General features: G+C 51.2%; 1 protein-coding gene across 3 annotated transcripts; it reads left to right on the top strand.

Moving 5' to 3' along the window:
• Positions 1–3,566: 3,566 nt before the first annotated feature.
• Positions 3,567–11,686, top strand: Poxn (Pox neuro). 3 transcript variants are annotated; one of them, XM_001362042.5, is made up of 5 exons: positions 3,567–3,986; positions 7,084–7,518; positions 7,983–8,123; positions 8,204–8,283; positions 10,250–11,686. In XM_001362042.5, the coding sequence occupies exons 2-5, from the start codon at positions 7,506–7,508 to the stop codon at positions 11,510–11,512; spliced, it is 1,497 nt and encodes a 498-aa protein (XP_001362079.4). In that variant the 5' UTR covers positions 3,567–3,986; positions 7,084–7,505; the 3' UTR covers positions 11,513–11,686. The 3 variants fall into 3 exon arrangements, with proteins under 3 accessions (XP_001362079.4, XP_033233705.1, XP_033233706.1); XM_033377814.1 differs by lacking the exon at positions 3,567–3,986 and adding an exon at positions 6,454–6,945; XM_033377815.1 differs by lacking the exons at positions 3,567–3,986; positions 7,084–7,518; positions 7,983–8,123; positions 8,204–8,283 and adding an exon at positions 9,972–10,183.
• The last annotated feature ends 1,416 nt before the right edge of the window (positions 11,687–13,102 follow it).

The following is a 13,102-nucleotide window of genomic DNA, read 5'->3' on the forward strand; positions in this document are numbered from 1 at the left end:
TAGTCCGCCGAAGGATTTTTATCTTATCGGCATTGTTCTTGTCGGCGATTGTCTTTGGGCCTTTGGGTAGTTGCTGTCTCTCTGTGGGTCTGTCTGTGCGGCGCGTGTCCCTGACGCAAGGTGCATCGTGAGGCGAGAGGCGAGTCTGCTTTGCAACCTGCCTGACTGCATCCATCATCGCTTGGCAGAGTGCCACAGAGCCGCAGCAATGCTCATGATTTGAGGCACATGCGTAACCTGCGCCAATTTGGCGACCCGCACACAGGAATCCTACTCGGTTCTCCATCCTCTTGTGCCTCTTTTTGTTGAACAATTTTCAGGGAACCGCCGCTTGCATCTGCTGATTGCCAGGACCAAGCGATGGCAACAGCAAAAGCAAGAAAACCCTCAATTAGGCCGCCCCTGCAATTAGAAAAGATACTTTTGATATTCCTGACCCTCTCTGCAAAAACCATCAGCCAACAGCAACACACGCAGAAGCAGCAGCAGCAGCAAGAACTAATTTGTGGCAAGTTCGAGCAACTAATTCCCCCTTTAGAAGGGCGCCCACGCCAGAGAATTAAACTTTTTGTCCGCTTCCCAGGCGAATTCCAGCGGCGGACACCGCTCATTAATGGACCATGAAATCTAGACGCAGACGGGACCCGAGACCCGAGACCCAGGACCCACCGGCAGCCCCCAGGCACGAGCCGAGGCGGCAGCTTCAGCTACTGTCTTGCTTTTTTGGATCCTCCAAAGCCAAGCCTTGCTGCCTCCTGATGATGAGCTGGGGGCACGCATCGAGGAATGCGTCGCCTGTGGCGCGGTTCGGAGCTGAGTTTAAATTTGAATTCGAATTTTGATTAGAGGAAAAAGTGATGTGGGTGTCGCTTCCTTGGAGAAGACTCTCTGCTCTCTCTCTTCTGCCGGAGTGGAGTGGATTTCATTTCAATTACAATATAAGCGAGTGTAAGTTCTCCTGTTTACCCGATAGCGATCGCCTGACGGACGAACGCTCGGACGGACGGACGGACGGACGGACGGACGGAGGGCGCGTGGAAAACCAAGTCAATCGGAAGAAGTTAAGCCGATTGCCCAGCCCCCTTTTTATACCAATTGCGACAACCGCTTTGAAACCCTGAAAAAGCCAAACTTCCCACTTCCGTTGCTCATTTGAGAATGCCCTGCCCTGCCAAGGGTCAAAGGGTAAGTCAGACCAGATAGGAGGTTTGTACCGCTAGAAGCAGTCATCGAGGGCAGAGAAAGGCACAGAAAGGACATCCTGAAGTAATCGGTTTAGAAAAGTATATGGATATGGGTATGGGTATGGGTATAGAAGTAACAGTTAGTATAAACAATCATGCAGCGATTTCAAAATGTATTAGAAAATGGATCTTTAGATAGTTAGATATGGCGGCATTTGAATCAACATAGAGACGGTCATAAATGGTTAGTTGAATACATTAACACGTATAGGGATTGAGATATATATGTATTCCTAAACAGATAGATAGCTACCAACCCATTGTTCTTGTCTTTTTCCGCTTAAAGGGTATCCTACATTCGAGGCCTTCCACTCTTCGAAAAGGCATTGCTAAACGCACTTCCCACACAGATTTGTGTGTCTGTGTGTGCGCCTTAATTGGGGCGTAGGTCGCTTTGGGCTCCGGGTTTGGGTAATTGCTGCCACTTGAAAGGGCTTTTGGTCACATAATCGCCTTGTCAGATAGAGCAAGACACACGGAGGCAGTGAGCGGCGGAGAGGGGGAGGAATGATGAACAAGCTAACTGGGCGTTGGGCGTTGCATGATGGGTGGGCCAAGGACCAGCAGCAGCACCAGCACTGGTGCCAGGACCTCGTGCCAGAGAGAGTGTGTTGATGCCACCACGCACGGCTGACTCGCTTGATCTTATTATGCCGCGCTTCGTTGCATGGGAAAAGTCGGGCAGCTGCTATCAGTGTCGTGTCGAGGAGGAAGCCTGTCTGTGCCTGGGATGAGCACAGGACGAGGATGAGGACCAGGACAAGCTGCTGGCTGGTTGGCATTGTGCCCCAGCCTTTGTGACAGTTTTATCTCTGCCGAGCAGCAGTTCCAGCCCCCCGCCGCTGTCCTTTTAGGCCGCTCCTTGGGCCTCTGCCTAAGAATTTTGCATGTTTTTGCACAGGTTTTTGTGGTTTTTGGTGGCAAGTGGATTTGCATGTGCCACGCGGCTACAAAGGGGGTTCGCTCTCGTTCAGCCGGGGCCATGGCGCTTAGCCATCACAGGACGCAGGACACTGCTCCAGGACCTGCTGGTGCTGTCACTGATTTTCGAGTCATGCTGAATTCCGCAATGAAGGAATAGCTAATTTCTATCATTTTCTATCCCACCTATGGATCAATATACCACCTACTCCATGCCCTGGCCTGCCACTCCCTCCATCCCCTCCTCCCTCTCCCCGCCCTGCGGCTTGACAATCAACAAGCAATATGACAGTTTTATCTTTCAGCGCCAGTCGCACTGGAAATTCATTTTCGATTCAATTGTGAATGCCACAGCCACAGCCGACAATTGTCGAATTCAATTAACGCTTGCGGCAGGCAGGCAGCACCACTGCCAAGCGTTACTTAACGCCACGAACCACCCATGCCAGGAGCCACCCGGAACCCACCCCACCCCACCCCACAGGTCCAGGGGAAGCGAAGGAAAAAGGAAGGCGGAAGGGAAGCCGTAGCTGTGGCCGTAGCTGTGGCTGTTTCGCCAGGGTAACGGCTATGCCCAATGCTGTGTCACAATGTGAATCGGGTTCGGGTTCGGATCCGGGGAGTATGGATGTGGATGGGGATGCGGCTGCAGCTGCGACTCTGCTCTCTGCCTCTGCCGATTGGCCGGAACGCGGCTGCAACGGCAACGGCAACGGCAACGGCAACGGCTACGGCTACGCTGCCGCAACGCTCTACGGCATCGAAGACTGCCCCCAGCAACGAAGGACCAGCGCTGGCAGGCGTCATGCATGCACTGTGCACAGTGGGGCAAAAGCCGCAGAAAAACAGAAAAATACAGAAAGTACTTAATTCGAATGAGGGTTTTTTTTTTTGTTTTTTCAACAATTTCTATCATAATAGAAACATTTTTGTATTCAAATATCAAGTTTTTTGAATAGTTTTAGTTTTTTTTCAGCTTCTTTAATCACCCATTTCGATGGACTTTCCCATTTCCAATCCAAGAAACAAAACAATTCCTCTCTAATTTCCACCAACATTTGCCACAGTACCAGCGTCAGCATGGCTTCATGCGACTCACTGTGCGCTGTCGAGTGCCCTTTGGGGAAGACGACGACTCATCGCAGCGGAAGCCGCTACAGCCACAGTCATGAGCTCGACCAATGGCAGAGCTCACGCCACAGCGGGGCAGACGCATGCGCACCGATGTTGCACGCTCATTGGCCCGCTGATGATATGGGGGCTGGGATTGCGACGGCCGGCGGCTGGCAGTGCCGTGAAAAACCGGTTACACTAGAAAAACGTTTCGTCCGTGAGGGCGAGGGTGACGCGAGGGGGGCCGTGAATGATTCTTTCGGTGTGTGCGTGGTGGGTTTTCAGTTTCGCTTTGGGCCTTCGTATTGGTATTGTTTTTCTGAGCGCGATAGTGCTGGCCGGAGTCTCAGTAGCCAGCGCTGGCTGATGGACCACGGGCGCCGCTACACTCCTCTCCACAAATGATCGATGCGTTGGCAGTGCGATTCGCGTGCATTTAGTCGAAATTTTGACGGTCGAGTGACAAGGTGCGCCGCGACGCAGAAATTCAATCCGCTATCCGATCCGATACCCGTCGAGAGACCCAACCAACACCTGACCTGACTGTTTTGCCAGGATAAGTGGCAATAAGGAAACAAGTGTATCTGTATCTAAAACTCAAGCAAAGAAAGTGAAGTTTTAAAGTGCTAATCGTAAAGGGATTGTACCAGAGCTTACCAAGTGGATATCCAGAAGAGCAAGAGCACTCTCTCCAGTGCTCACAAGAAGGTGAGTGCGAGGAAGGCTCCCCCAGATGGTTCTAATCTATCAAAATATCTTTAGAAGGCTGTTCCCTCCTCTATTGTTCAGACAGTTGACAAAAAACAGTGGCGATGCCTTATTAGAGACTTAATTACGACTTGGCCACATCCATCGCATCGACCTGGCCCATAATGACCACCATAAACGATTCGTAATCAATTTGTTTGCGCATAATTCAGTTCCCCAATCCCCGATGATCTCCCATTCGAATGCGATTACGAATACGAGTATAACTAAATAATTAAAACGTGGCGAGTCTCGCGATCAGGTTGCGGCTTTTTTTGAAAGGCTTAATAATGATATTTGCTTATCGTGTTCAACACATCGCTCACAGTTGTGTCCCTCTGCCCTCCGCCGATCGATCGGCTTATTTCTTAATGAACGACAATCTAACGGATCGGAACGGAACGAAGCCAAGTCTTTATCCATTCAGCCTCTGTCTCCGCTATGAATGAACATTGGAGTAGATGATGCCATTCCACCGGACGGATATTGCTCCGATTTCCACCTTTAACAGAAGCCGATGCCACAGCGAATTTGCATTGCAAAAATCCAATTCCCAATTGAACTTCCGCCGCCCTCGGATAACTCATCTCAGATCTCAGCTCTACGATTTACGGATCAGTCCTCTCTCTGTCTCTCTCTCTGGGCAAGAGCTCAGTTTTCCCACGGATGCCCAGACGGAGGGGCCCGCAGAGCCCGACAATAGCCAAAAATCTTATGCTAATTAATTCTTTGTCATGCCGGTCTTTGGTCTTCGACCAGTGGCCATTGTGGCCATTATGGCTCATTGATTTTTCGGAGCTTTCTATCGAGCCCCAACGAGCCACTGGACAACTTATTTAAGATCTAGACGATGGACGCATTGAGCCCCTGCCCTGCTCCATAGCTAATCATATTCAAATTGTGAAGCGTACGTTTTATTATAATTTTTTTATTTTAATTAGCGGCTGTTAATGTCGCAGACCGAGCCCCAGCTACCCACAGAATGCTCTCTACATCGATCGAGCAGTGGGGGTCCGTCCCGGGGTCCCGGGGTCCGGTCCGGGTGATCTGAAACAGAAGCTCGGCCAACCTGTCGGTTCCACTTTCAGTAATCGCACGATTTAAATTATTGTATGTTTAACTAATTTCTATCGGTTTTTATGTCGTCTCTGTTACGCTTGACATGTGCACGCGGACTAATTGAGGCTTACGGGTCGGGCCACTGGTGCTCCACACAGAGTGTGCTCCTCCGCCGCTCCGCTAGACGGAGTGGTCTGATTTCTCCAGAGAAAACAATTCCCTATCCAGAACCTGAACCCGTTCAAAGTTATCTTTCGATTAACGCTTTTGTGGCGCTTAGACGTGATATTGATTCTACATCGAACCTCAAACATAATCCCAATGGTTTTCCACTGATATTTAGAGAATATTATAATAAAAATAAAGTAACTTTAAAGTAGCAAAAATCCCAAGTCCATAATATATTTCCACTCTAGTGAAGTTTTTTCTTGGTTAGACTATTGCAAACTATAGAATTACTACCAAACCAAGAACGGAATATCTATAAGAGAAAAATTCTTCATATTGAAATGGGCATCCCTGCACTCATATTAACCATAAATAACTATACATCGCGCTGTCTTCTATCTTCTGATGAGCTGGAATTGAAAACATTCAGGGTAGACATCCTTCAGAGCGCGAACTCCTCCCTTAACCCATTCCCTAGTAGACATATCCCAAAAGAAGAGACCAAATCGCTTGGGTCCTGGTTCTTGGTCCGATCTAGGGGTGGAAACCCTCCTAGAACCGCTTCAACGCTCAAGTGCTCATTGGCCTCGATTAGGTCCCATTTCCAGTTAAATGGCAGGGAGGCACGCCAAGTAGAGGTCCGTCCAGAGAAAGGGAAGGTGTAATTTAACCCCTTTTCATTGCATCTAAATTGGCTTTGGTCGAAATGTCTATTTCACTTTCTACAATAGAGTTTCGGCCAAAAGTGGAGATGGAGATGCGAGTGGAATGCAATGGAATCCTTATCGCGGTTTGGTCTAAGCCAAAAGCCAAGAGCCAACTGCGAACTTTATGGCCTTAACGGCCAGCACGAGTTTCCCGTTTGACGGTGAGCGGCGGTAAGCCACTGAGAAGTGGGAACAGAACCGCCGACAGCCAAAAAACCCAATGAACAACTTAATTTCAGAGTCAGAGTCGGAAGGGAAGAGGTGAGGAAGGGAGGGAGGGAGTACGATATGTGGTGCGTGTGTACACGCGGATTTCTTGGGTGGGGGGCGAGCAGGGGGATTTTACGAGCTGAAAAGTATCCCCAGACTAGGGCCCAGGACCAGTCCGGCCGTGGTCCTGCAATTAAATCTTATGTGAATTCCATAATAACATGGCCATGACAAAGTGTGGGCTGCCGGGGGAAGAGGGAGGGGGATAAGAGCAGTTACACTTTTGATTTATACGGTTCTTCAGGTCTCTCAGGCGTTTTCATGCCTGTGACAGGCTGCCGACAGGCCCGAATCCGAATCCTGGCCTTATTCATTCCAGCGACAGGAAGCGGAAACCACCCGCCGTCGCTGAAAGCCCATTTGCATATCTCTCTCTCTCTCCATTTGGGCCACGTTATTTAACGAAATGAGCAATTGGCCAAAATTCATTTTAATTGTTAACCGCCGGGCATTTGCATATACTCTTGTGTATAGTATGTGGCAGGCAGTCGCGACATGGACATGCAACGGGAAGGAGGAGGTTCCCATTCCAATCCCAATCCCCGTTCGTGCCCCCCTACCTCTTCCCCCTCCGATAATGGGCCAGCAGTTCACGCTGCGTCGAGAATGTGCCTGATAAGCAGCTAATTTGAGATACTACTCCCCAGTGGGGACGGTGCAACCGATACGAGCCAAACCGAACAGATCCGTGGAGCCACCAGCACCACCATCGACCGGTAAGGTAACTCCCTTGCCGCACACTGGACATGGCCATTGAGCACATAAACCACTGCACATTAAATTCCGAGCCGAGCTGAGCCGAACCGCGTAGTAGTTTTATAAAATAATTAAGTTTTATGTATTTTCCTTACTAGATTTTCACTGTTCTTCGGTTCGGTTCTGGCCACAACCTGGAGAGCGGAGAGTGAACAGCAGAGAGCAGCGATTTCGTGGAAGCCGTAAAACCTCTTCGGAGAGTGGGCCGCCGTCTGAGGAGACAGCATCAGCATCTGTATGCCCAGCATCGGGTAGCAATCCTAATAGCTGCGCCAGCGACCACGACGACATCCATCAAAGCGCTTTTATGGCGTTCTTGCTTGAAATTTGATTAAAATTCAGCGATTAACTAAACAACATCCAGCAGCAGCAGCAACAGCAGCAGCAGCAGCAGAGGAACTTAACCAAAATACTTGACGACGGCAGCGACGAATCAATCTTGGATTGAATTGTTGATCACATTTCTGTCTGGGTGACGCCGAAGAGAACGCCGGGAATCGATTTCTTAAGCCTTTCAATCATGCCACATACAGGTGAGTAGAGTAGAGTGGAGTGTTTTTTTGCTATCGAATAACCCGCTAATGAACTCGAAGTTCGAAAGCGCCAGATGAGATCTGTCCAAGAGAGTTCAACGCAGACAAAGCGTTTATCCGAAAGAAGTGCCACACCAGAAGATACGGCTATTACGGGAGTGGAGTGCGCCGACAGCAGCCTTTACGATCGTGGGCACGGGCCCCAAGATTAGCCAACACTCATTAGAGTGGCCGGGAAGGGGGATGGAGGGGGTCGTATCTGTATCTGTGGCTATTGTAAATCTTCGAGGGCTTTCGTGCGGTTTATGGAAGCTTAGGAACATGTACGTAGTACTCGTAAATTCCAAAATGTTTGCTATGCAAATGTTTCATCCAGAGGCTGGAGAATGGGGCATTGCTGGCCCCAAGGGGATCTTCAAGTCGAATGGGAATCTAATGAGAATATCCTTTCTTTTCCTTGCCAGGTCAAGCTGGTGTCAATCAATTGGGCGGCGTCTTTGTCAATGGACGTCCCCTGCCGGACTGCGTCCGCCGTCGGATCGTGGATCTGGCCCTGTGCGGAGTCCGTCCCTGTGATATCTCCCGCCAGCTGCTGGTATCTCATGGTAAGTGTCCGCTCGACAGCAGAGTCCAGGGAGTCCCGCCCCTACAGCCATCTCTTTCTTGTTCTCTCTTCTTTCCAAAGGTTGCGTCTCCAAAATACTGACACGATTCTACGAGACGGGCTCCATACGACCGGGTTCCATTGGTGGCAGCAAGACCAAGGTAAGTTGTGGGTCGGGGGTCGAGGAAAAACCACATGTGGTCTCCAGGTGCAGGTGGGTGCGGGTGTGTGTGTGGGTGGAGGGTGGAGGATTGGGGCATGAAATCAACAAACGATTATATAAAAATCAAACGTACAGCAGTAAATCCATAAAGTATCACAGAAACATGCCCAGAAATGTAGATAAGTTAAGGATTGTAACCCGACAGATACATAGTTTACATGTTTTGGCTACCATGGGGATGGACGCATAGATGGTTGGTGACAGCTTTTATGGTTGACTGAGGGTCATGTTTGTGTGTGGGTGTGTGTGGGAGGAGGCGCTACAAATCAATCTCGCTTGCTGCTGCTTGATACCCGGATGATAAGCCCATCGGAGCACGCTTTCCCTGGGTCTACGGCAGGTTGCTCTCCAGGTACTCGTCAGCTGGTGGATTCACACGCCCAATCAAGTGCGTGGCTACCGTTTAAGCTGCTCCACTTCACGGACCATGCCACACAGACACACAGACATAGACAGAGGCACCCATCCCCAAGTGACGACAATGCCCCAAAGTCCCTAGAGTGATGATAGTTCTCTCTAGCTCTCTCTCTCTCTCTGGTGATAGTGGAATCCACTATTGCGATAAGCACGAATCACGACCCATACGATACCATCCATACTCCTGCACTCCCAATCCTCCTCCTCCTCCTCCTTCTTTTCCTGCTTACACAAACAGTTATTCAGGTGCGATGTTTGTCGACGGCACAGAACGCCTAATTAACGGTAGTTGCAACGCCCACAAAGTGCACAATGTATTCAGGAATATTCCCTCTAGATATGGGGGATGGGGGGTTGAGGGTGGGTGGATCCCCATCCACCCACTTACATGGTGATTCAATAACCGCCTGCACTCGCTCGAACAAAACGCGCATTTAACACCTACGCTGGGTCAATAAAGTCCACTTCCCTCCGCTCCCGTTCACTCCCATCCACCCTTGAACACTTGCAGAGGGAACGGAACGCGGTCTCTATTCCGGACACAGGCCCAAGAGCAGGCCCAAAAGCAGGAGCAGGAGCATGTTATATTCGTCAGAAGGTAAGGGCCAGTGTGCGCGTGTAGATGGCCGATAAGATCTTTTCCCGTGCAGCGGCGTACCCTTAAGCGTATTTATGAATTTTTAATGAATTGCCGCGTCACACGTGAGGAGCGGAGGCGCCACTCACTGCCGGTGGACAACTCAGCTCGTGGCAGGCTCCCAGCTCCATCGAATCGTCCTCTCCACAACAAATTAACATATGCCACAGAGAGAGGGGCGAAACACCTTTCAGCGTCTCGTGTGGCACACTGGAGTCCGATGCAAATCTCTGAACATGACAGCTGAAAAGGGGCGTGGCCCAAAATGCAATGTGCACATTTTTGCACAATTGTTTGCGCCCCACAGCGAAGGTTTAAACTTAGTTTAGTTTAGTTTAGTTTAGGGCACAATTGAATTTCACGGCAATTAATCGTTGACTCGTTCCATCCACAGGGAGGGTTACTGCCAGAGGCAGCCAAAGAGAGGGGTCTTTAAAGGTTGAACGCGGGTGTCTTTGACAGGGAAACGAATGGAAATGAATTTATCTGGAATTCTCTTATGTCAATTTTCGACTTATTATTTGTTCTTGGTTGGGAAAATGTAGATGGAAAAATTACAAATCACTAAAAGATATGTTAGCTCCTTTAAAACTGAGTGCGCGAATATTTATCTTTGGCTAACTTTAGACTTGTTTCGTTTAAACATTTTAACAAAATAATGAAATTAAATTACGCCTATAAAAATGAGTCAATCTTATAGAAAATTGATTCATTTATTTATCGGTTACAATTATTTACATATGCTTTGAAAATCACGATGGCAAAGCTGTTAAACAGAAATAAAGTTAAATTGTGCATTTGTCGAACAAAAATATCGTATAAACTCCCAACTCTCTCTCTCTCTTTTTAGCAAGTGGCCACGCCCACAGTCGTAAAGAAAATCATCCGGTTGAAAGAGGAGAACAGCGGCATGTTCGCGTGGGAGATCCGGGAGCAGCTGCAGCAGCAGCGCGTCTGCGATCCCAGCTCCGTGCCGTCCATCAGCTCCATCAACCGCATCCTGCGCAACAGCGGCCTCTGGACGGACGAGATGACCTCCAGCCAGCAGAATGCGGCGGCTGCCGCTGCAGCGGCGGCGGCCCATCAGGCGGCAGGCGGAGGCCCAGGCGGACCAGGAGCTGGCTATGCTACGCCCGCGCAATTGTACGGGGGACCCAACAACAACAACAACAACAGCCACTCGCCCAAGACCCAGACACCGTCGGGAACCAATGCCCCGCCCTCGGCCACGGCCACGCCCAACGGTGGTCGCTACGCGAAGCCCTCAGCAATGATGATGACATCCGCCGGAGGGGAGCTGCCGCTCAAGCCGGCTCCCAAGCTGCCACCCAGTCATGGGCATTCCCACGGACACGGACATGGACATGGACACGGACATGGACACGGACATGGACACGGACATGGACAAAGTATGAGTGCGAGCGTGTCTGGTGGCGGAGTGTCCGTGTCCAGCCAGCTGGGGGGCCTGGATCTCAGCTACTCGGCCCTGCACAAGCACTGGCTGTGGAATCCCTCGCTGCTGTACTACACGCAGGCGCACATTCAGGCCCAGGCGGCCGCCACGGGGGCCCAGTTCCTGCCCTACGGCGGCGGCTACCTGCCCCACGGCATGGCTGCGGCTGCAGCAGCAGCAGCGGCTGTCGGAGGCGGAGCGTCCAATGGCGGGGGATTCACCAAGTCGGAGAGCTCCATCGACCTGTCGACGCCTGGGGCCACCGGCGACGCCCTCAGCGACTGTGATTCGGGCAAGTCCTCGCCGGCCGCCCTCTCTCTGAGCGCGGCCCGGGGACAGCTGCTAGGCCACAGCCACAGCCGAAAAAGGAACCCCTACTCTATTGAGGAGCTGCTGAAGAAGCCGGAGAAGCGGCTGCGCCTCAGCAGCGAGTCGCAGGCGAGTCTCCTTGAGGGGAAGCGGCGGAGCGAGCACCTGGAGTGCCTCTCGTCCAGCTCGTGCGAGAGCAGCCAAGACGGCTCCTCCGAGGATGTGTTAGTGCAGACGAGTCCTTGCACCCCCATCTCCCTGCCCGTGGACACGGAAGTCGTGCCCGTCGACGAGGAAGACGACCAACAGCAGGAGGAGGAGGAGGACTGCAGCGTGGAGGTCGTCAACTAAGTGCAGGAGGAGGAGAAGGAGAAGGAGGAGCATCTCTCAATGTCCCAGTTTTAGCCCTGTATATAGATAGTATTAGTAGTACTAGCTTTGCCCAGTATCCCCCCGCCCCCTCAGTGTCTGTAATTCTATATAAATATCTTATTTAAATAAAAACGTATCTGTATCTGTATCCGAGTAAATGAAGTGCTTTGCCCCCCTGGTGGTCTCTGGTCGCTCGTCTCTCATCTCTGTCTCGTCTCTGCTGTCTATGTGGCAGTGGTAGGGGCAGAGCAGAGAGCTCCCCCTTAATTAACTTGCGCGCCAATGAAGTGTCAACAAGTTGCAACAAGCTGGAGAGCAACAGAATGGGAACTGCAACTGGTTGGGGTAGGGGTAGATGCCGCGAGATGCGAGATGCGAGATGCGCGGCCGGCGAGTGCAAAATTACAGGATGTCTGACACGACCATAACTATCGATCGCCCGCAGCGGCGGCGGCAGCGGTGGCAGTTGATGGAGACGGAGACGGAGACGAGCACTCGAAGAGGCGACAATGGAACTGCCACAGGCTGTGGCTCTTCTGCCACTGCCACTGGCTCTTAAAATGGCATTGGAATCGAAGGAGTCAAAGCTGTGTGGCACTGTGAGCGGAATTCATAAGCAGGTCGCCGCCTGGGGAGCAGCCGTCCATCGGACGTTCGATGAGGTGTGAAGTTGGGAAAAACTTTCCCAGCAGCAGCAGCAGAAGCATTGGGTTCGGGATCGGGATCGGTGGCTACTCTGAATATGCCACCAATAAATCAGCTGGTAAAGGCAAGGGAGCTGGCTAAAAATAATTGCCGCAACAATTGCGGCAGCCTTAAGTTATGCAAAGCGCGCGACAAAAAAAAGATGGAGAACAGTGCCGCGGAGAGCGCGTTAAATATGCGAGTGGCATAGGACCCGATCCGATCGGAGTAGTGGAAAAAATCTGCCATAATTGTATCACGTGCAGGCGGTGCCGCGATTCCGCATCCTGGCATCCTCCTGCACCTTCTCCATCCTGCACTCCTCTGCAGTGCCCTTGCTTCCACTTCATAAACAATGCTAAAAGGCGTTGAGGATGCGCGCAAGGAAACTGACGGCCAGGAATGCAGAATCAGCCAAAGAAACCTCCTGATCATGGCCAGATTGGAATGCCCTGGCATGACTATGACTGACAGCCTGACTGGGAGCAGGGACGCCGCACAAAAAACGACCAGAGAGCAGAGAGCACAGAACAGGGAGGGTCTTGGAGAGGGGAGAGAGGGAAAGGGAAAGAAAACGAGAGAGGGAAGAGACAGGAACAGTAGACAAGATCGATCGCCGGATCGATGATGATCGCTGATCGTCGCGACGATCCCGCTCGGGCGACACTTTTAGGCCAGGGCTCGGACTGAGAGCCCATAGCCCTTGCCGGGATTGGAACCGAAGGTACAACAGAATATTTTTATACGCTCGCGCTCGAAATATAAATGAGGCTGGGCTGGAGAGGAGGATCAGGGCATCAGTGGGTCCACGGATCTCGGGGCGTTTTTGCTGTGGCCATTTGGCGCGACAAAAAACGCGCGCGCCGCTCGCGTTTGGATTTCGCG

This window comes from Drosophila pseudoobscura, chromosome 3 (assembly GCF_009870125.1).
Source record: "Drosophila pseudoobscura strain MV-25-SWS-2005 chromosome 3, UCI_Dpse_MV25, whole genome shotgun sequence".
In the NCBI taxonomy this organism is placed as follows: Eukaryota; Metazoa; Arthropoda; class Insecta; order Diptera; family Drosophilidae; genus Drosophila; species Drosophila pseudoobscura.

Coding starts and splice junctions, on each gene's coding strand:
- Poxn (XM_001362042.5), top strand. Junction 8,124..8,203: donor CCAGCTGCTGGTATCTCATG/GTAAGTGTCCGC, acceptor TTCTTTCCAAAG/GTTGCGTCTCCAAAATACTG. Junction 8,284..10,249: donor TTGGTGGCAGCAAGACCAAG/GTAAGTTGTGGG, acceptor CTCTCTTTTTAG/CAAGTGGCCACGCCCACAGT.